Genomic DNA, 22,607 nt, shown 5'->3' with positions numbered 1-22,607 from the left:
TTTACTTTTAAAAAGATTGCAAAAGTATTTACTTATTTATTTATTTATTTATTTATTTATTTTATATGAGATAAAAATTAATGTAATTTTAATTTGTTTATAATTATCAAAAAAATTAAATTGTCATATTCAATTTTAAATTTGAAATATTAATTAATTAATTAATTCAGTTAGAACTTCAATGAAATATGTAATTTAATCAATCCAATTTAATTTTTGATAGATCGAACGAAGGACTTTAATGTAGAATTTTATAATGGTATTTTGAAATTGTGTTTTTACTTAATTAGATGATGCTTCACTTGACAAAATATTTTATGTCAAATAATTAATTATATTTATTATTCATTAACTTAGTGGATGAAAGGATGGATGGATAGAGAGAATCATAAATAAAATCTCAGATTATGTAATTATATATCTGATTATTTTATTAAATTATTCATGACAATTCTTTCAAGTTTATTGTATTTTTTCTAGAATTGCTTTACAAGGATTATTTCTTAAAATTTTAACTAGTAAGCAGACCTTAGTATAAAGAGTTAATATTTTAAATGGTTTATTTTGATTTATTATGACCGTATTAATTGGGTTGATTTGAGAAGAATGTATTATTTTATGCTTATTAAGCTGTTTGGAAAATGTTTTTTTCAAAAACTTTTATATCATCTTGGATTTTACATGGGCTGAAAAAATCGAATTTAGTACTTTGAGGAGTTTTATTTTCTTAAGGATTGTAGTTTGAATTTATGTTTTAATTGAAAGATGGAAGTATTAATCTAGATTAAGTTATCTCAGTAAAGCCTTCTTCTTTTTACACATTTATTGGAGTCTATTTTTTTAATTATTCATTTAAATTACTTAAATCTAATTTTTTTATAGAAGGCGTAGATGGTCTTTAATTATTAGACGTTAATTATTTCTATTAGTTATTTCCTTAGTTTATTTAATTTGATTATTCTGTGATGTTTTGCTTTTAATCTATTATTAATTTACTGTCTTAAAATTTGTTAACATTTTGTTCAGTAGATTTTTAATTCTAATTTTATTACTAGTTTTACTAATTTGGAATGTTATTAAAAAAATTATTGACTTATTGATTTTAGGTAATACTTTTTAAATCTAATAAGGGTATTGATGGTTTGGGTTTTTTTGATTTTTATTATTTATTTTCATTTTCATTTGTTTGCTGATTTTGTGGAGATTCCTCAATATTTTATTTCAAGCTTGCTAAGTGGCTAGCATAATCATCATAAATCATAAATGATGAATCATTACTATCTTCAAGTCTGCTTGATTAAGAATTAACTTCATTTTATTTTTTTTAAGAATCAATCTCTTGATTATTTATAAAATTATGAATAGAGGGAATTTATTGCATGGATCCATTGTTTGATTAAGTTAATATCTATGACTTTTTTAGTATAAAATTTTTTTTGGGAGAAGTTTAATTGCTGAAGTTCATTTATAGTTTTGTATTAGCTGTTGATTTCCAAGATGGCAAATTTTGCTATGAAGATAAAGGAGATTTTTCAAAATTATTTGAAAAAAATATTGCTGAGGAATTTTTTCCTATAAATTTGTTAGAAAGTTGTGTATTTATATTTGTTTAAATTTCTTTAGAGAACTAATCAGCATCAATATTTTTAAGTGACTAAAAGTCGCTGCAAGAACCTACAGCTACGGAAGATGGTTTCTTGCGATATTGGAATTATATTTTAGATTTTCTGAGAGCATCTGTAACGCTTACGTTAGGAGAGCTTTCATTGCATATTTAAGCTTTCGAAAATAGATTATCACATGATTGCTTGGTAGCTATTGAAAATGTTTAAATAGGGGATCTTCCTTAATTTTTTTAAGTGTCACCTTCAATTCCATCAGAATTAGGGTAATTAAATTCATCTGATGCTTATTTATTAAATTTTTAATCATCAAATTCATTTAAAGTGCTAGGTTTTTATAAATTAACTTAGCTAGCAAACTAAATACCATTCAGACCTCTCTTTTTTATTATTGTTCCTTTATTTTAATCTATCAAAAATGTTCTTCTCATAGGATTAGCAGGACTAAAACTTGTTTTTTCAGGACTTTAGCATCCTCTTTAAGATGATGAGCTTTGTTATAGCTCATGAGATGCAAGAACAATGTCGGAATGTCTTGATGATATATTTTTTTAGTGCTTTTAGAGAATACCAGAGTTTAATTTTAGCTAAAATCCTTATTGAGCGACTACTGGAGAACTGTTCTTATTTGTGGATTAAAATCTAAAAGAATTTTTAACATCTTGTATTTCATTAAATTTATTCGTAAAGCTTTGTAAGTTTAGCTTATCTTAAACATTTTTGTTAATAGCCTAGCTATCAGAGTCTTCTATTTTATCTTAATTACTTTATTTAGCCATACTAATAGATCTTTCACTTTAATATTTCTTAACTCTAAATTAGCTAAGCTTTATTTTTGAAGGGGTATGTTCGTTTACATCACAATTTGATACAATTGGAGAGAAGCATTTAGAGCTGCTATTACTTAATTAGCCTTAACTAAAATTTGCACTGCTAAATTGTTAAAGATGAAAGTTTCTAGCATTTTTATTAGAAGCTGATCCACTATCCTCGCTTTGCTTATTTGTGCTTAGCCCATTAGATTAATTTTGTTGGCTTCCACTTGATTAGTGTTAGAGTTTATTATTTAAAATGTTGAGAAGCTATTTATTAGTCTTAGAAAACTGAGTAATAGTTGCGCTATTATTTTGCATTTAACTAATCTGTAATTTTGTAAACTATCTATTTGATGGCTTTTGTGAGAAAATTAACTAAGATCCCTATAAATCTGTGATTTGATTTGTTTATGGCTATTAACTTTATTCGATATTTCTTGTATTTGTATTTGTAAAATTTTATCTAACGAAAAAGTCAGCAGTTTAAAGAGAAGGAGACTCATCATTATGAACGCTATCTTGAGATTTAGATTTTAATTTACTTATATCAAACAAATTGCAATATATCTATTTTGGTATTCTTAAAACTAGTCCTTATTCACTTGAGCAAGAAGCAGTATTTATTCTCTCTAAAAAAATAAAAATAAATAAATAAATATAAAAAACCAAATTATTAAAAAAATTACTTTAGGAATATAAGATATCCTCTTCGCCAAACATTTAGTTCCTCTGGATTCTATCAATCTTGTTTTATTTTAACATTTTAAATGTAATTTATTGATTAAAAAATGTAAAAATTATGGATGCTTTAGAATAAATTTAATGGCTATTATAATTTGTGTTTAACGCAAAATATTAAAAATTATGGCTGTGAATAGTTTTTTTTAGAACGAAAAAAAAAACATTACTAAAATTATGAAAAAAAAGATAAAAAAATTATTAATAACCATCAAATCAAGTAAAAATAATTGTGAATATTCTGTAATTAATAATAAATTAAATAAGGGTAATTTACAATTTTTCTTTTAGCTTGTTTAACATCGTTCCCATTATTTTATTTTGGATTTGGGCTTTAGTCTTTTTGGTTTTCTATTTCTTGCTCTTGTCCTTCCTCCTTTCTTGTTATCTATGTTTGATTATTACAAAATTATTTTATAAGATTCATCAAATAAATAATTGCTATTTTTGTTTAATATCTACAAAAAATTTTACCAGAAAATCTCCATATAAAACAGCAAATACATCTAAAGCAACACTACCCTCTTTATACACTATTGTTCTTTTTCTAAATTGTTGAATTTTAGATATACTTATTATGTAGCTGAGCTTATCTTCATTTAAAGTTTCAAAAAAGGGAATCTGATTAAGAGTATCAATCAGTAATTGCATTTTTTTTTCCTCAAACTTAGAAAGTAAGTGCGAATATTAATCGCTACTTAATGTAGCTAAGTATATAAAATCTTCTTAGGATATACCGTTTTACTGTTCTGATTACATGTTGTTTTGCATAGTTTACATAGCTATAGCCTCTTTTAAGCTAAAGTGATACTAGTAAGATAATTAGGGGTTGAGTACTTCACCAGCTCTTACTATTTATATCTATTCTTATTCATTATTTAAGCTATTATTTTTCCTTAATTATTGGAGCCCATTAATATTATTTAGCTTAGTATCGTTTTAACTTTCATTAAAGTGAATTTTAAGTAACAAATGGCCTTAAATTACAAAAACAAACTTATTCTAAGCAATTGCTATTGGATTTACAAAAATTAAGATAAATTTATATGATATATTTGTGATATAAATATATATTTAAATGATATAAGTTTAGCAAGTATTTCTACAATTAAATATTAATTACTTTAGGGGATGATGTTAGTACCTACTTCATACTTCTCTATTTAAAAATTATGTAAAAGTCCATTTAACATTTATTCGTAATCATTATTCTAATCTAACAAAATAGCAGACTGTATATACTAGCTATTCTTAGCAGCTTCTAATGCCTTATCCAGCTTTTATTGGTTTAGTTTTCTTTCTTGCTAATTCAACTCTAAGTATTATATTAAGTCCTTTTTTATAATTAAAAGATCATAAATGAATTTGCTATTAAACTTGGCTCTAAATTTAGTACTTTTTGCTATTGACTGCCAAATTGCTACTCTTTCATTTTGGATTTAGGCTACTTTATTCTATGAAAATGTTTTAATTAGAATTTTTACACACCTTAAGAGTTATAAATAAACAAACCTTTTTGCTGTATTATATTAACAATTTAGAGTTATCTTTAGTTTATTTGTCGCAAAAATTAATAATTTTTAATCAAATCCCTTACTGCCTTTATAATTAAACAAAAAAAAAAATCTAACAAAGAATTACTTCGTTCTAACATTATTAAAAGTTTTGATTAATTCATAGAACTTAAACAAATAAATTAGCTTTTTTTTTGCTTTTGATTATGACCACAGTCAATTCTTAAAATAAGTTACTAACAAGATAATTTAGTTTTTTTAAAAACCTTTTGTTATTCTACTTAGATATTAATAATTCCTAATATTTTTTAACAACCAAGAGTAAGTAAGTATCATCTTTTTATTACTGCCTAAAAAAAAAATTAACAAAATAATTAATTGTTTTCAGTACACTGTACTCTTATACGTATCTTCAAATTATAATTAAATCTCACCAAATTTTTTCTTAAATTAAGCAAATAAAAGCTACAAATTTTCATATTTTTATTAATTACTTGCTGATGTACTTAAATATGATAGATCAACTTAATATTTTTCTATATTCTTGATAAAATTATTCAAATTAAATATATTTTTTGTATAATGCTAATGATTTAATTAAGTAAATAAGATGTCTTTTTGTTTGTATTTCCAAATGGTTGATCAATAACTATCTTTAAAAAAACGAATATTTATTTTTATATTTAAATTTTACTATTAAGTAATTTAAAATTAGATTTTGATAAATATTTGAATTAAGTTATATTCTGGATTATTTTATTACTCTTAATAAAATTTATTCAATTTAATTTTTTTATTAAAAAATAATTTTAAAAAATTATATTTATTTTATGTTATTATATTTATTGATTGCCATTCATTTGTGTAATTAATTTGTTAGATTGATCACAATTTTATTTATTAAATTTCAAAAAATTTAGAATAATTTTTGAATACTATATTTCATTCATTCATTCATTGAATCAATCTTTATTATAAAAAAATAAAAAATTGAATAATTTTTAAATCAATAAAGATACTTTATCTATTTTTGAAATATAATTAAAAAGAATTAGTTATTTTAGTTCATGGTTAGATTAGTTTCTGAAGATTTTTGCAATTTTTATTATGCAGAATTTTGTTCAAGAGCTTCTATAGTATGCATTTTATTAATGTGCTTGACATTCCTTGCACCATTTTATTTATCCTTTACAACAGATAGTATGACAATTTTCAATATTTTAAAAACATATTAATCATGATTATATATTAAAATAAAGATTTTTGGCTGAATATAAAACTCAATCAAGAATAGCCAAATACTTAAATAGTATAAGCATATCTTTTATAATAAGGATCTATCATAGATACTTTGTAGGTATATATTGAATTAATATCGCCATAAATTCATTTTTTATTTTTTAAGATTAATCCAGTATGGAAGGATAAGAAAATAGGGTAGCTTAATATTGAAAAAGTAGATGAATATGAAGTTAGTTTCACTGTCACAAATTTCAGTGGTTCTTTAATGGAAATTATTTTAGAAATGGACTATATGCTATCTGTATAATATTAAATTGAATAAATAATAAATAAAAATAATTTTTTTGTAAAATTTTTCTTAAAAAAAAGGATGTTTCCCAACTAAAATCTAGATAAATAATGTTTCTTTCATTTAGTGCAAGTTATAACTTTGATAATGTCTAATTCTACGGATAAGTTAATTTTGATTAATAATCTCCACTCTATTATAATGGAGAAAATAAGTTACAATATAAGCAGCCTTTATATAACTCAGATATATAATTTCATAATTATATGAGAGCTAACTTAATTTACAAAAATTGTAATAAATCAATCAATTTATTTTTTTATTAGTTTTTTTTACATCTTTAAAGACTCATAAATTTAGCAATCAAAATCTTTACAAATATTTGAAATTAACAATAAATAGAAACTTCCTCATTAAAGTATGAGTATTTTACTTAAATGCTTAAAGTTTAAAGTGCGGCAGCAAGAACAGTATAAGTTAATGGGAGAATACACATTCCTAAATATCAAAATATATTGTAAAAATTATATTAAACTTTTATTATCAATGTTAATTATTTAAAATATAAATAAAGATATATTCCTTCTATTACAGAAACTCTTAAGTTTTAGTGGGCTGCATATTTTAGCATATTCATTGTCATGTTATACTTATTTAGAATGGTTTTGAAATAAATGTACAGACATTCAGTTTTTCCAGTTTCAGTTATGGATAATTTGCCTTAAAAAGCATTTAGATAGTTCGGAAAATATAAATAAGATTGAAAGGCAAGCTCAAAAAGTTATTGAGCTGCATTTAAAATTTACTTAAGATTAATTTAACAATATTATAATACTTAAACAATATAAAATGTATGTATAAATCAAAATGTAATTTAATATTATAAAAGTGGTATGCATTCAATCAATTAATCAGTATGCTAGTTAAAAATTAGAATAATGTGTATTCTTTGATAATTCTTATCTTAAAGCGTTTAAGTGTTCCTTACTTTATAGATTCCAGCTAAGATATTATAAACAAATCAAATAATAAATAATTAATTATTTAAATTATTTACTTGTAGAAATTAGCAACAAAATTTGTTAAATTTGGATTTTTTTAGACTATCTAGTTAATACTTTTAGCAATAGCATTAGCCCCAACTTCAGTTGCCTCTTTCCAATAAGCTAATTCTAATACAAAAGTTTTTAGCTAGTTTATAGTATTATTTGAAAGCTAGTTCAATCCTTTTGCTATTGAATTTGCAGCTCCGTTAGTGCATTTATTCCAACTTTATATAAAAAAATATATATAATTTTAATTTGAAAAAGTAGCAATTTGAAAATTACTCATATAAATTCAAATTAAAGTGTGCAAGCTTTCTTGAACTTGATCCTAGCTGATGAATTACTGAAGAAAGTGATATAACTGCATCATCTGCACAAGTTTTCCAGCTATTAATATAAAATAAAGTTTAAAAAAATTCGTTCATATTTATCTAAAACAAAATATTTTACTGTCTCATATTTAATTGGAAGGATGAAAGGTTTCTATTCATACCCAAGAAATTATTTAGAGACTAAACCAAATTTTAAACTCCCCCTTCTGAGCAATTATGCCAACTATAAAATAATTTGAATCACTTAAAAAACCATTAAATAATATCGTACCATTCTAAATTGAGGGAGAGTAGTTCAATCTATTAATTAAATTTTGAAACATTCCTCAAGCAATCAGCTAAAGCATTTACTGAAATATCACTATTATCATTCCAACTTTTCAGTATTTATAAAAATTATTCAAAAAAGAATAAAATAAATGTATAATACTAACTCATTAATTAATAAATAAATAAAAAATTACTCGCAGAATTTCAAAGCTAATACTTTTAGCTAATTATTATTTTCAGAAACATTTGAAACACCTTATAAAATATTTCTCATGCATTTATCTCCTAAATTCCAACTTTTTAGATCTATTTTAATTCCTTGGAGCTGTTTCACATCAGTTGCAACTTTAGCTAAAAATTAACATAAGCTCTCTATGCTTTCCACATTTCCTATTTTACTGATTTTTATAAATAGAAAATCAATTAATTATTAAATAACATATTCTATAATCTACCCTGAAAAGTCTATGTTTAAAATTTTATTATTCAAGTAATCTAAGTTTCCTCTAAGCATTTAAGGACTGTAAATATTAATAAATCATATTTTAAAAATATTATTTAAGTATTATAATTTTAGATTATGCTTACTTAATGTTATCAACATCGTAATCTTCTATTTTACTATATGAATCATTATCAACTCCCATGGGTGTATCATAGTGAGAATGTTAATTTTGACGAGGACTACTATATTTCTCATCTATAGGCATGCCATCTGTTGCCTTTATTAGACTCCATTCACTCATTTCGCCTAAAATATCTTATAAACGTCTTATAATTTCTTGCATGGTATTTACATAAACTTCTGCATTTTAGTCAACCTCTTCCTAAAAATGTTCTGTCCTTCTTCTATTTAAAGTTAAATGCGTTTTTTCATTGACAGTATATTCTTAGAGCTCTATAAACCCCTTCTTTAATCCAGGGTAGTTGTCTGTCTTTGATATTTCATCTATGATTTTCCCTACCCTTTCCTTCTCAAGATCTCTCTAAATGGTTTTTTTGTAATTATCAAGCGATATTAAAATATCTTGAGAGAGCTGGTCACATAGTGAAGATAAATTTTTAAAATCTCTAGAAATCTCTAAAAATCTTGGCTCCATATTCTAAACTCTTTGATGGTTAGTGTTTAATGAAAGATCCAATTAACGTGCTAAATCGCTTAATATTGTAATAATGGGTACTACTGAATTATCAGGTATATCATCATGTCTACATACACAACAAACAGGATTTAAAATATTCATATCTAGCTCATTTATTTAAGAATCATAGTGATTCTATTTTTTGCAAAAAGGAAGTTTCATATTTTTTATATTATGAAGTCTGCTTTATAAAACTGTGCTCATTTTATCTTTTTTTACTAAAATTTTGTTACTTTTGTTAAATCAATTTAGTATAAATTTTTTTATATTTTGGTTATTGCAATTATTATCTTTATAATTGTATTGATATCAGCTACAACTGAAATTATGTATACATATCTTATTCAAGATTTTAGAATCACAAAACAACGCCAACCACATCTTTAATTTTTATTTATATTTGAAACTAATTAAAGTCAATTTTAAGTATTTAGCCAGGCAATATTTTTCTTTATAATAATATATTGAATGGTATTTTTTTAATCTTTAAGCTCCTATTCAAAAAAAATATATGCAATTTGAATGTTTATGCAAATATTTAATTTTTATTAAATAATTGTTTAATCTATTTCAAAGCTCTTTCAATATTTAAAAAATTAAATATACATATGATAATCAAAAAAATAAATGACTTATTTTTTCTTTTAAATTTCATAAAATTATGTTTTTCTTTAAAAAACAATTACAAGTTATTTTATTTTTATTTTAGATGATTTTTAAAAGATATTAAAAATTATTATTATTATTTATACCAACTAAACATAATAAATATATTTTTTAAAATAGATAAATAAATAATTGTTAATATAATAAATTATCATAAAAAATAAAGTATTTTTTATAGTCAACTTCGATTTTTAAATAAATAATAAATTAAAATTAAAAAACAAATACATTTAATAAATTCATTATATACTAAAATTGAAGATTTAAAAATATAAATGTTTCTTTTGAATTAATTAATAGAAATAAATAGAACTGTTAAACAATCAATTAGTAAGTAATTTTAGTTTGATTTAAATCAAAAATTAACAAATCAAATCTTTTAAATAAAGTGTTGTTAATAATTATATATATAATAAAATGATATGGGCATATGTAGTTTATTGATAAAACCAAAGCAAGTTATTAATTTAGAATTACTAATTTTTAATAAAAGTTGAGATTGTGTGTTTTATTTTAAAATTATATAAAAATTTTTTATTTAAAAAGACCAATTTAAGTCTAACACAAAATATTGCTATGCAGAAAAAAAAAATTTGATGATTATTAACAATTTTTAAAAATATTTTAATGATTTTATTTCTTAAATAAACAACTTTTATAAAAATTTAAAAAATAAAAACTGATGGAATTTAATCTGCTTGTTTCAAAATACTTTTAAATTTTGATTTGACTTTTAATATTTTGATGAATAAATCTAAAATTTATCAGCAAACATTTAATTTTAATTAAGCATTTTTTTCAATAATTAAATTTTTTAATAAATAATTGAATTTTTATGTTTATAATTTAAAATTTTAGACCAAGCTATTTATTTAAAAAATAATTTCTGAAAAAGTAGGCATAAAAAAATTTTTTTATCATACTATTATAGCTGAATCAAAAAACTAAAATTCTGCAATATTAGCAATAGTGAAATGAGGAATATAAAGATCCACTAAAAATTAATTAATCACTACATATAATTGGAGAACTACTAAACTTAAAACTTCAAATAACAGAATAAAAAGACCATCATAATATTAAATAAATTTTTTTGATTCAATAGAATTATTCATAAATATTATATAAATAATTTTGTGTCTTAATATTTTTTAGAAAGTTTTATTTATTTATCAATTTAAGCAAAAATAAATATTAATAGAATTTAAAATAGTATATAATTAATTATTTAATAAAATTTTACATAATTTATGTTTAAATTAATTTATATTTTGAAAAATGGTTAGTTAGTATTTATTTATTTATATATATTAATTTTATATATGGTTTAATAGTAATCTAAAGAATAAATGTAGAATTTCTCAGAGAGAGTAGCGTTTTTTAACTCTTTTCTTATGTTCTTTAAGCATTTCATAGTCTTAATTTTTAAAAGCATTTATTATTCTTAAGTGCATCTCTTTGTCTTAAATGTTGCATGAATCCACCCATTCTTGAGCTTGTCCATTACAAAAATTTTTGAAATCCAATGCATAAGATGGCTTCTGGGCAATAGTCTTTAAGTTTTTATTATTATATTTATGCTTTTTAATAAACTTGGTTAGTTCTTTGTAGTTTTTATCATCATCTCCTTTGATATCTTTCATATATCTTATAAAAGCCTTTGTAATATTCTTGGCTGCATTCTTTGATTATTATATTTTATTCTCTGTTTTTATCATTTTTTTGGGTACAGGATATACAATTTCTTGAGAAAAATCGGTGTTCAATACTTTTTAAGCTTTAACCTCTAAGGGGATCAACTTAGAATTTTAATAATCTTGCTTATCGAATAGGTAGTTGCAAGAAAATTTCTCATCATTTTGCATGTAGCAGGTACTTAATATAAATTAAGAATTAACTCCTTTAAATGTTTGTATTGTAATTATAGAAGTGTTAATTTAGTTATCTTGGTTTTCTATTTAACTTTCAAAGGAAGAAGTAGATGTAGAGTCGCAAGAATTAAGATTAGATTAACAAGAGGTAATCTTTTTTGGCTTAAAGAATGGTTGTTTTACTATTTTGAATTCACAAGATTATGGCTGTAAGACTTTGCAGTGAAGAGGAGTTAAGATCATTTTAGACAAATGTAAATTTATATTGTTAATAATTAATTTGTGATATAATATTTTGTTTATTAAATAGCTTTTGTTATAAATAGTGTTAAAATACTGTTAAAAAAATTGGTTAGGTTAAGATTGGCTGATTGATTAAAAAGTTCAATTTTTATTTTTTTTGTAGAATTTGCTTTAATTTATAATTATATTATTTCAAGATTGTCAATCTCTTAAAGTAATTAATTTAATTTAAGTAATAATCAATTTTAATTTACGTGATTATTCAAAAAATTTTTCTATTGAATGATGCACAATTTTTTTTTGCTTTAATATGCACTTTTTAATAAAAGCTTCCTAAGATTCAATCAAATTTAAAAGGATTAAAAAAGTAAGCATTCTAAAAAAAGAAAAGCATGAATTAATTACTAAAACTTTTTCATGGATATTAGTAAAAAATTTTTATTTTTTAAATATAATTCATATGATCTGGTGGGTTATGCGTACTTATTCTAAAGTAATATAATTACATGTAAAAAGTGTTGGCGAAAGTATATAGATTATGTGTAGTAATTTGTATCATTAATATTTAGAGAAGTAAAGTATCAATTATATAGTTAAGGTGATCATAAGGTAAGGTTTTAATTATATTTTGAATAAAACTGATAAATTATTTTGGAACAATACCTTGACAGTTCGCAAAATAAATAAATAAAAAATATCATTTAAAAGAATTTTTCTTTATTTCATATTGGAATGTCTGTTGGATACTCAAAAAATAACATAGATGTACAATAAAATATACTATTTAGCTTTTATTTTATCCAAGTTAATTTGAAAGAAGCATATTGGAGAACCTAGATTTTATTAATTTAGTGAATCATTTACAAGGAAAAAAAACACCCATATCATTATAAGCTAACCCTTTTTGTTTAATTAATAAGAAAATTTACTATTAATTGAGTGAATGTATTATTTATTTGAGGTTAAACTTTTATAAAAATGAATTCGCTTAAATGCAATGCTCTATAATAAAAACAAATAAATATCATAAGATTTTTCAGAAAAACAATTTTATTTGTACATGGCAATCGATTTTGAGAAGAATTTTCAAGGTGAAACAAAAAACTAATGAAAAAATTATGAATAAATTTCTCAAAGAAGTTTGAATTTGTCATTTCTTAAACAAGTATAATCATTGTATTGATATAGGTGTAATAATAGTCACAAAGAGGAAAATTCATTTAATCAAAAAGTAAATACCACGCAATAAGATATAAGAATAGCTTCATTCTCCAAGACGTATTTATTTTTTCCAATAAAATTATATTCAAAAAAGGTTTTTTAATCAACCAAACACGTTTAACTGTATTTTAAATTGTTTTATTGTTAAAATTGGTGGGTTAAAATGCTTTTAATTTTGCTTTTTTGCTAGTTGCAAATAAATAGTATAAATTAATGTAACCATATTGGCAAATAATTTAATATATCCTTTAAGAATTTGACTATTTGATTTTGTATTACGGCGGATGAATTTTAGTTAAGTATCAAATTAATCAAAATATATATATAAATAGATATATAAATGTACTTTTAAGCATACAGGAAATTAATGGAATTTTATTCTATTTATCACATAAACAATTTCCATAAGATTTAATTTGATCTCTGAACTATGTTCTTTGTTTTATTTTTATTTAATGATAATTTTATTTCGAATATTTAAACAAAAATAAAAAAATTTTTGGAAGAGAATATTTAATACTTTATAAAATTAATTACTAAATAGTTAACTTAATTTGAAATTGAAAATCAAATTATTCTTATAAATTTCTTCACAAAGTTGTATTTCATCAATACTTCCTTCCTTCTTTCCTTCCATACTTACTTTTAATTTTTAATACAACAAATAAATTGAATGATTTAGATGCTAAAATAATAGATTAAATTTTACACATAAAAATTCAACACTTTGACTTGATAACATTTTAGGATATCAAATAAATATAACTGAACAAGTGAGATTGGTTAATTTGAAGAATACTTTTTTCTAATTTTAGAAGTAAAACAAATCATTATAAGAAATATTCTAATGTTCAAATAATAAATAATTTTGTATTGAATTGAAAACTGTTCTATTGGAAAAGTAAAAGCTTCTTTTAAACTTTAATGATTTTAAAATAATTGTTTTTGTTCAATAATACTACTATTATTTTATTTTTTGAATTTAACAAAGGTAAACTAAATGTTTAAGAATCATTTATTTATTCTTCTGTTTTACAATGTTATTAAAAATTTAAATTAAATAAACTAACAAACCAATAATTTAATAAATAGCTTCTCTTACTTAAATAATATTAAATTTATATAATTACAGTGATAAAGATAGAAATATGCAAAGAATGAATGTTTACCTGTAATCAATAATTTATATCATACTATTGTAACTCAATATTTAATTATACACTATTAAATTATTTATATAGAATTGAATAAACTAATATATAAGATTAAATAATTTATACAATATTTTATAAATATATATTTTATAATTTACCAATACTTTTAACATATATTATTTCTTTGTTTATCAGATTATTAAAGCCATACCCCAATATTTTTAAATATTAAAATTTTTAAAAAAGTAACCCAATATTTTCAAATAGAATTTAACTAAAAGGCATCATAGCATATTTCATTCAATGATATCTGACATTTATTTAAACAATACAACTATTTTAAACAATTGTGAGATTTTCTATTAAAATATAATTGAATGTTGAAATGAAAATTGAATATTTTTTTTGTTTGTTAATAAAAAATAATCTTTTATAAAATAACAATACTTAATTCAAAAAATACTCAGAAATTAACAAATTTATCTTTTAGCTCATTAAAATATTGCTAACGTGAATATATTACAAAATTTTAATTTAATAAAAAATATGCTTTCTAATTTATTTGATATTTTTTAACAAAAATTATATTTTTTTATAATTATTAAAATATTCAAAAAAACTTGAATATTTGTAAACTAAACAAAATAGAATTTAACTTAAGAAAAACTACTTTATAAAAGTTAATAGTTGATAATAATACAGAAAATTATGTATATTTAAAATAAAAGTTAATATTTATAATTTTGTTTAATACTTTTCCATAAAAATTATTTATATAAGTTTTATATCAAAATTTCAAAAATCATCATTTGCCCCTTCATCAAAGTAAACATCATTTCCTTTTTGTAAGTTATCCTCTACTTATTCATAAAATCTCTCATCTGGCTCTAAATTTTCTCCATACTGTAAATAGAAAATGGAATTATAACATAACATTTTTAAGATTAAAAAAATTTTACATTTAAGCACATATCAGCTTCAGCTAATAAATCTAAAATGGTTTCTTCATCACTAACATCTAATTTTCTAATACCAACTAAACTATAATCTTTGATTGTTTCACGTAATGTTCTTGTCAAACTATTATACTTTTTATCAAATTCTGACATATTTTAAGTATCCTTAATTTCTATATCATCTATTTCTTCTGAAAATTCTAAATACCTGTTTAAATAAATAAATAAATGTTGAAATTAAAATTCTATTTTTTAAACTATTATTAAAAAAAGCATGTTAATTTTAAAATGTAAAAGCCAACATTTATAGATAAAATAATTAATTTACTCATCTATTTATTTTTTGTCTTAAATAATATCACATTTTGTTAAAACTGTAATATGTGGGAGACCTAAGCTAATCATTGCAGTAAGAGCTTATAGCACACCTGAAATAAATTTGCTATTATCACTAATAAAAGTAACGTCTAACATATACATAGAACATACGCTAAAACCTAGATTTGAAAGTGATTGTGTTAACTTATTCATCAAATCCATATGTGTATATAATTCAATTTATCCTGGACAATCAAATAAAACGTAATCATCAGTAGCTAAATCACATAACTGTTCTTCAAGCCAGTCAATATTTTATAATAAATACCTATAATATAATTTTATTTGATTATTCTAAATTTTGTTTTATCTTTTAATTACTCCATGCAGTAAACTAAGCCACCATTTGGTCCTAATTTGAATTCTTCCATAACATCATCAAGTGTAATTAAATCTCTAATGTCTAAATTTAAATTACAAATTAATCTATGCTAAAAAACTACGAAATAATATTAACCTATATCACATCTATATTTGAAATGTTCTGCAGCAGGGTCAAGATTAACAACCATAATATTTCTTTTCAAAAGTTTGGCATTATCTTACATAATATGGCAATAAGTAGACTTTTAAATATTATATCATTTAGATAAATATAAAATCGAAATATACTTGAAATATAAATTACTTTTCCACTTCCTGCAGGACCAACTATAACTTAACCGTAAAATACTCCCTAATTCATATTATTATACTTACTATCAATCCCTTTTAATTGCTTTTTTCACTTTGTAAATTAAATGGCTTATTTTTAATTTATTTGATATTTTTAATTGAAATTTTAATATCTTTTTTAATTATTACCAGATAGATATAAAAATAGCTATAGCCTATTTAGCAAACTATAATATATCTACACTAAAATTATAAAATAAGCTAAGACTGACTTATTTATTATAACAAAAAAACAATATAATATTCCGAGCTTAAAATATCAATAAATTTGCATACAAAAAATATATAGACACAAACATAATAATAGCAAAATTGTTTTGTTATTATTATTAATTGAATATGACTGATCTTTGAAATAAAAAATAGAAAAGTAATTCAAAAATGTTATAAATTAAAAACTATTTTTGAAAATTATAAATTGTTTGTTTTAATAAATGTACTAAATCGAATTTGTATAAATTATTATATGAATAGTAAGCAGTTTTATTTCTCATTAACAATAAAAAATCTCAAGCATATTAATGCATTAGCGACATTCTATGATTGGATGGAATTACTTTCTCTGATTGCTTTCTGCTTTTTTTTCTGTCATTCTTTTTTATTACTCTGTTAAAGTATGTGTACTTACAAAATGCAGGATGGAAATTTCGATAATCTTTTGTTGTTCTTGGAAGCCTAAATCTAACCACTGAAAAATTATACTCTGGATAGTAAACTCTGAATTCTTGCATGTGTTCTTCAATTACATAGTGTGTATCTACCTCTGATACTTTTTAATATTTAGCTTTTTAGTTATTTGGAGTTGAAATTTCAAGTAACGTTGCTAAAGCTTAATTGCCTTTAATTTAATCTTGTTATTATTGAAGTAACAATTAAGTAAATGGTTCAATCATTTATCCCTGACAATACACATTTTATCTCTAAATTTTAGTAATGCTATGAGTTTCTAAATTTTACTGATTTTCTTATTCATGAAGAAGAGAAACATATGGCTGCTATTACTATTATATAGCTTATAACTGCTACTAAAATGCAATCAAAGGATCATTTTCCGTTTCATGAGCTAAGAATCTGTAGCCAAACTTTTGTACTTGAGGAGAGTCTATTTAAATAGGAGATTAGTTTTTTATGAGAGGAGAAGGAGGCATTTATAATTATTCATAAGTTCCTTAAGGTCTTACAATTGAGTTTCTTTAGCTTTCTTATCCTTCTCTTTTTTGTAAAATCATATTCTAAAACGAAGCCAACATAAGTTATTGCTAAAGTGTTTTGGGGTTTGTATTTAACTACAGCATACTTTACTATGAAGGAAAAATCTTATTTGGGAATTTTTTCTCTTCAGAATACTTTTATAGAGTAATTTACTTCATAGAGTTTTAATGATTCCCATTTTCGTTTTAATAAGGATTTGAGTACTTCAACGGGCTGTATTCTTTGATTGATTCATTCTCAACAATTGGTTGGAGGTAAGTATTACTAACTGATTTTTTCTAGAGTTCCTCGTTGCCTTCAGTTTGCTAAATGTTGTTAAGGCTTTTTGAGGTGTCAATTGAGCTCTGCTTAAAAATATTAACTGATTTTTAAGGTATTTGTAAAGTATTGCTTGAATAATTTCTGGTATTTTTCTTTCTCACTTTTTTGTCTTTAATTTTAACTTCAATACTTTGAATATCTTAATTACTTGTTTATGAATTATCATCAATTTAATCATCTTCTTCGTTGGAATCTGATTCAACATCATCCAAACTAACTCTTTTTAGTTCTACCTTTTTATTTATTAGAAACAAAATTTATTTTAAATTCTAGCACTAAAAATTAAATACCGTGCATTCTCAATAATTAAGGCCATTTAAAAAAAGTATATTTATAAAGTAATAAATATATTATGCCATTTTTGATAAAAAAATTTTTTAATCAACTGGCCTTAATTATGAGAAAGCGCTGTTACCAAAAATTAATTATTAGTTAAAAAATAAATAAATATATTAATAATTAATTAAATAAATAAATAAGATATTTACCTTTTCTGCTATGTTTTTTTGTTCAACTAGGCAATTAAATTTAAGTCTTCTTCTTCTTTACTTTCTTATTTAATTTCTATTTTAAAAAAAGGGCTTATTTTCTTACAAAAATATTTTCTCTTTATCAAATTTCTGTTAAAGCAAATAGCAGTTTTAGAAAGTATGGTTGTATTGATTGCAAGAGTAGCAAGCAGTACCCACTATATATCCATTATTGTCAATAATTAACTTATCTCTTATTTTACAAAATAATTCATAATCTTTTGGATATTTTTTCAAAAGTTTTATAAACTTTGATCTCTGAATAACAAAACAGCGGCTATTTTTTTTGCAAATGGCACCTAATTTTCTAACACCGTTTGTATAAAAGCATATTTCTCCAAAGTATTAATTTTTTTCTAAAGTTTTCAAAATTTAAACATTAGAATTCAAATCTAATAATGTCTTTTCTTTATCTTCTTTAGAATTATCTTTATCATCTTCTCCTGTTAAATAATTGTCAGTTTAATACTAAATACTTGGGCTTTCGCTAAACAAATCAATTTCTCCATCATCAATAAAATAAAAGCATTAATCTTGCTCTTTCTAGAATGGTTTGAAGATAATTTCCCCTTTAGAAAATTTTTACTTAGAGAAATTCAAACAAACTTTTTCTATGAATTCTTCAGAATACATTGAAAAAACCCCACCACATTTTTTGATTATCTATATATGCGCATCAAGTATTAACTTTTCCTTTAAGGCAGGAGACAATTTGTTGAGGATATATTGCTCTTCACTTAAGGTAATATCTTCATTATAAATATGCTGATATTCTAAATATTTTCTCACTTGATATTTAAGCTCATTACTGATTGATAATTTTTCCATATAGTAATTTACTAAAGAAATATCTCTTTTGAATTCTTTATTTTTCTTATTCATTTCCTGTACAATTACACCAACTAAGTTGAACGAGTAAGCAAATACACCACCTTTTTTCATAAAATATTTAATTTTTTATCAAAAAATTATTTCAAAAAATTCTTAATATAAATAAACACAAAAAAATTAATTAATTGATTATTGATAAATTTAATTAATTTTTACATAACGTCATTAAACTAAAAATATAGAAAATAGTTTCTATTTGATTTTAAGGCGTTATATCTCCATAACCTACAGTTGTCATAGTGGTCATACAAAGGTAAAATGACATCATATATCTATTTATTTATTAATAAATTTAATATTTTACTATTTTAATATTAAATTTACTTATAATGCCACGTCAAGGTATTTATATCCTTTTTAAGATAGTTGGTATAAGTCGTCATCCAAGTTTGTGTGTAATTATAGTGTAGTTCAAGAGAATTTATGAGCAGAAAGATGCAAGCATAAATGTGGGCTATAAACAGTAGCTCAATTACTAACCTAGTTAGCTTTAAGACATTCTTAAATGTTACATTAGACTTAGAAAGATTTGCTTCTTATATTTCGTCTAAGATCCTTTAAAATGAGGGTATTTTGCAAAGAATGAAAACATTTATAAATTTGGGTAGCCCAAACTCCTCTGTTAGAATTGAAAAAAAATATATTTTTTTTTAATAAAAATAAAATAGAAATTTACTTGCAAATAATGTAATTGCTGTTATTAAATCTAATAATAGGTTGTTTTTTATATATCGCTTAGCTAGCTCCTATCTATCAGTCAGTATAGTTCCCTTATCAAAAACTCCAGTATTTAATTAAATGAAAATATCTACCAAGAAAAATCCAAAAGCTCCTTTTGATAATCCGTTGAATTTGTATGGATAAAGCTAGGCAAAATCAGTTTCAAATAAAGCAACTTCTACAGGGAGTATGAATAAAATCATAAGCATTATTATTAGATGTAATAATTGCCAAACAGTTTTGAATTTACTTTGGGGGTGTATTATTCCTACTTTAGAAAAGCAGTTATTAGTCATATCTGCTAGAATTCGTATCAACTTTTCAGAGGTTTTCTCTTATTATTCTTCAAAATTATTACCTTTTAAGAAGGAAGTTTAAGATCTACTAAACCTAGAAAAAAATACTCCCTTGGGTTTAAACTTGCTGAATTACCACTCATTCATAAATAAGCAAACAGGGTCATTAATTATACTTAATTGAAATTGTTTGATCATGTATTAGCTATTCAGAATTTAAAACTTCATCAAATTATTAATGAATTTGTATACTTTCATAGCAACATTTAACTATTTCCTAATTTAGTGTTAAAGATCTATTTTTCTATTCTAGCTAGATAAATCTTCGCTAACTGCTCCTTTTTTAATAATAAAGTTTAACTTATTTATTTTTTTGTTTACTAAATTGAATTAAACTAATATTAGATAAAAAAATAAAGTTGATAAAGATAAAATATTCGAATTAGTATTCAATAAATGAGTGTTTAATTTTTTTTGGCATTCTACTTGTTAGAAGAATCATATTTACTGAACTAATATTAACTAGAAGTTATTACACTTTAATATATCAGAAAATAAAAAATTTTTAATTCTTTATTTGTAGATTATCAGATAGCGAATTTTATTTATTAATGCATTTCACAATAACAAAAAATTTAATTAATAATCAGAAAAAACGAAGTTGTTTTGTTATATTCACTTCTTTCTATAAAAATGAATGAATTATTAATTTAAATATTAATCTACCTTTAAAAAAAATGAAAGTTTTCTTTAAAAATTTTATGTTTTGAAATTAATTAATTACTTGATATCACTTCATCATTTTTGTTAGAGTCAAATTTCTTATTAAGGAGCTTATCGTTATCTTTAGAAGTTTGTTGGGATTGAGTATTCATTAAAGGATTGTTTTGGCTTTGCTATCCTTAAGTCACTTCAGGTTCAGGTTCAGGTTCAGACTCTAAAATAAAATCTATATTAGTCCCAATTTTAAAGTTTGTATCGCCTTTATGCCTAAAGTAAACTTCTTAAGGTTTTTTCCTGCTGCTATTGACTTAAGAAAACTAACCCTAAAGCTATAATGCGAGTTCTGATTATTCATCATAATAAATTTTATCATTTCCAGCCGTATCCTTTTCAGTATTGTTTGAAATAGAATAGTTATAAAACTGATTGCTTGCATTCCGGCTATGATGTTTTGAAAATAGTTCATTCATTTTTTTAAAGGATGAGTTGCTTTCTTTTATTAGTAATCTTAAAATTTGTATTACTTTTTACCACTTTAAAATTGGCTTTATATAAATTCTTTATTTGTTTAATTATTTATTCCTACTTTATGCCAAATTGATAAGCAATCTTATTTGAGTTATATTAAAATTTGATTATTTTCACAACTTTAGTTGGATTAATTGCAATAAAAAACATGTTGTTTATTTTATTTAATAAACTTCAAAACCTCTTTGTCTGTAATTATAAAATTTAATATTAATTCAAGTGTTTTTAGAGCCATAATTTATTGCATTTTTAATAAACGACCTTTATACTTTTTTCATATAATTAAGTTATTTATCCCCAAATAATATAAAATAAAGTTTCTTATAAAAACTTATTGTGGATAATCTTATTAAAAATATTTGTCTTAATATAAATATCTGATCTAAATATTTAAAAATTGTGATAATAAATTACTTTTAGACAATTACATGGTATTATTATACCTAATTTATTTATACAACATTATATCAAAATCATAATTGAACTAAATAAAAATTATTTTTTTTTTAGCAAATCAATCTTATACTAGTTGTAGTAGTTATGAATTTATTTTGATAAAAGGATTTTAGATTATAATTAACATATTATTTACTGGAAGAAATATCAAAAGCAAGGATCTTTTTTATAATTTAATTACATTTTTTACATTATTATTTTGATTAAAATATTAGTAGCAAGTAAAATAGTTCTAATGAAAAAGTTATAGAAGAAATAATGTAATAAAATTAGATTTTAAATGAATTATTCGTTTCGAGATAAATACTAGTTAGATATTCAAATAATAGCATTTAATGATTAACAAATAGATATATAAGTAATTTTATTTTTAAAAATAAATTAAAATATGAAATACAATTAATTTTTTTATCTTCAGTACCACCTAGGAATTTTATACTTGCCTTCTTATTTACTTTTTTTAATTTGTTTTTTTTCTATCTTTTTTTCAGCAACAATATCAAGTTTTTCTTAAATTTACTGAAGAGCCTCCTCTTTATCTTCAACATCTGCTGACTACAACACGCTTTTAATGAAACTTGTATTTACACGATTGCGCTTGCTCTCTATTCTTTTTTAAATTTCCTTTTCATTTAAATTCTCAATGAACTTGCTCTTTTGCATGAGGCCTCTTAATCTTAGAGCCTTTGCAAATTCTTCTTTCTTACGGTTAAGGATACTTTTGATTTGTCTAGGAGTATGAGCTTTTTTATCAAG

General features: G+C 22.3%; 7 protein-coding genes across 7 annotated transcripts; 1 reads left to right on the top strand and 6 right to left on the bottom strand. All coding sequences in view use genetic code 6, as the record gives it.

Moving 5' to 3' along the window:
- Positions 1-442: 442 nt before the first annotated feature.
- On the bottom strand, positions 443-4,781 carry TTHERM_00441850 (cyclic nucleotide-binding domain protein; the record flags this gene model as incomplete). The annotated part of the gene is made up of 6 exons (XM_001033100.2): positions 4,572-4,781; positions 4,299-4,509; positions 3,650-4,188; positions 3,453-3,563; positions 3,124-3,181; positions 443-3,066 (listed from the first exon to the last, which is right to left on the bottom strand). Exons 1-6 carry the CDS (start codon positions 4,605-4,607, stop codon positions 443-445), a joined length of 3,579 nt encoding a protein of 1,192 aa, XP_001033100.2. The 5' UTR covers positions 4,608-4,781.
- A 975-nt stretch (positions 4,782-5,756) lies between these two features.
- TTHERM_000441849 (transmembrane protein) lies at positions 5,757-6,984 on the top strand (the record flags this gene model as incomplete). The annotated part of the gene is made up of 6 exons (XM_012797998.1): positions 5,757-5,889; positions 5,949-6,046; positions 6,095-6,232; positions 6,301-6,514; positions 6,623-6,737; positions 6,795-6,984. The coding sequence occupies 6 exons, from the start codon at positions 5,757-5,759 to the stop codon at positions 6,982-6,984; spliced, it is 888 nt and encodes a 295-aa protein (XP_012653452.1).
- A 147-nt stretch (positions 6,985-7,131) lies between these two features.
- TTHERM_00441840 (hypothetical protein) lies at positions 7,132-9,214 on the bottom strand (the record flags this gene model as incomplete). The annotated part of the gene is made up of 8 exons (XM_001033099.2): positions 7,132-7,222; positions 7,278-7,490; positions 7,549-7,653; positions 7,717-7,821; positions 7,870-7,974; positions 8,063-8,266; positions 8,324-8,389; positions 8,457-9,214. The coding sequence occupies 8 exons, from the start codon at positions 9,212-9,214 to the stop codon at positions 7,132-7,134; spliced, it is 1,647 nt and encodes a 548-aa protein (XP_001033099.2).
- A 1,823-nt stretch (positions 9,215-11,037) lies between these two features.
- On the bottom strand, positions 11,038-11,790 carry TTHERM_00441820 (hypothetical protein; the record flags this gene model as incomplete). Its single annotated transcript, XM_001033097.1, has 1 exon — positions 11,038-11,790. The coding sequence occupies one exon, from the start codon at positions 11,788-11,790 to the stop codon at positions 11,038-11,040; it is 753 nt and encodes a 250-aa protein (XP_001033097.1).
- Positions 11,791-13,114: 1,324 nt separating this feature from the next.
- On the bottom strand, positions 13,115-13,724 carry TTHERM_000441819 (transmembrane protein, putative; the record flags this gene model as incomplete). Its single annotated transcript, XM_012797997.1, has 2 exons — positions 13,115-13,653; positions 13,721-13,724. The coding sequence occupies 2 exons, from the start codon at positions 13,722-13,724 to the stop codon at positions 13,115-13,117; spliced, it is 543 nt and encodes a 180-aa protein (XP_012653451.1).
- A 1,236-nt stretch (positions 13,725-14,960) lies between these two features.
- On the bottom strand, positions 14,961-16,184 carry TTHERM_00441810 (ATP-binding protein; the record flags this gene model as incomplete). Its single annotated transcript, XM_001033096.1, has 6 exons — positions 14,961-15,068; positions 15,125-15,329; positions 15,450-15,767; positions 15,821-15,902; positions 15,957-16,065; positions 16,128-16,184. The coding sequence occupies 6 exons, from the start codon at positions 16,182-16,184 to the stop codon at positions 14,961-14,963; spliced, it is 879 nt and encodes a 292-aa protein (XP_001033096.1).
- A 499-nt stretch (positions 16,185-16,683) lies between these two features.
- On the bottom strand, positions 16,684-21,337 carry TTHERM_00441800 (cyclic nucleotide-binding domain protein; the record flags this gene model as incomplete). The annotated part of the gene is made up of 6 exons (XM_001033095.2): positions 16,684-17,940; positions 18,196-19,169; positions 19,285-19,400; positions 19,453-19,747; positions 19,805-20,482; positions 20,929-21,337. The coding sequence occupies 6 exons, from the start codon at positions 21,335-21,337 to the stop codon at positions 16,684-16,686; spliced, it is 3,729 nt and encodes a 1,242-aa protein (XP_001033095.2).
- Between the last annotated feature and the right edge of the window lie 1,270 nt (positions 21,338-22,607).

This window comes from Tetrahymena thermophila (assembly GCF_000189635.1).
Source record: "Tetrahymena thermophila SB210 genomic scaffold scf_8254609, whole genome shotgun sequence".
In the NCBI taxonomy this organism is placed as follows: Eukaryota; Ciliophora; class Oligohymenophorea; order Hymenostomatida; family Tetrahymenidae; genus Tetrahymena; species Tetrahymena thermophila.
Note: the sequence above shows the minus strand (reverse complement) of the source record. Positions and strands in the feature narration are given on the sequence as shown.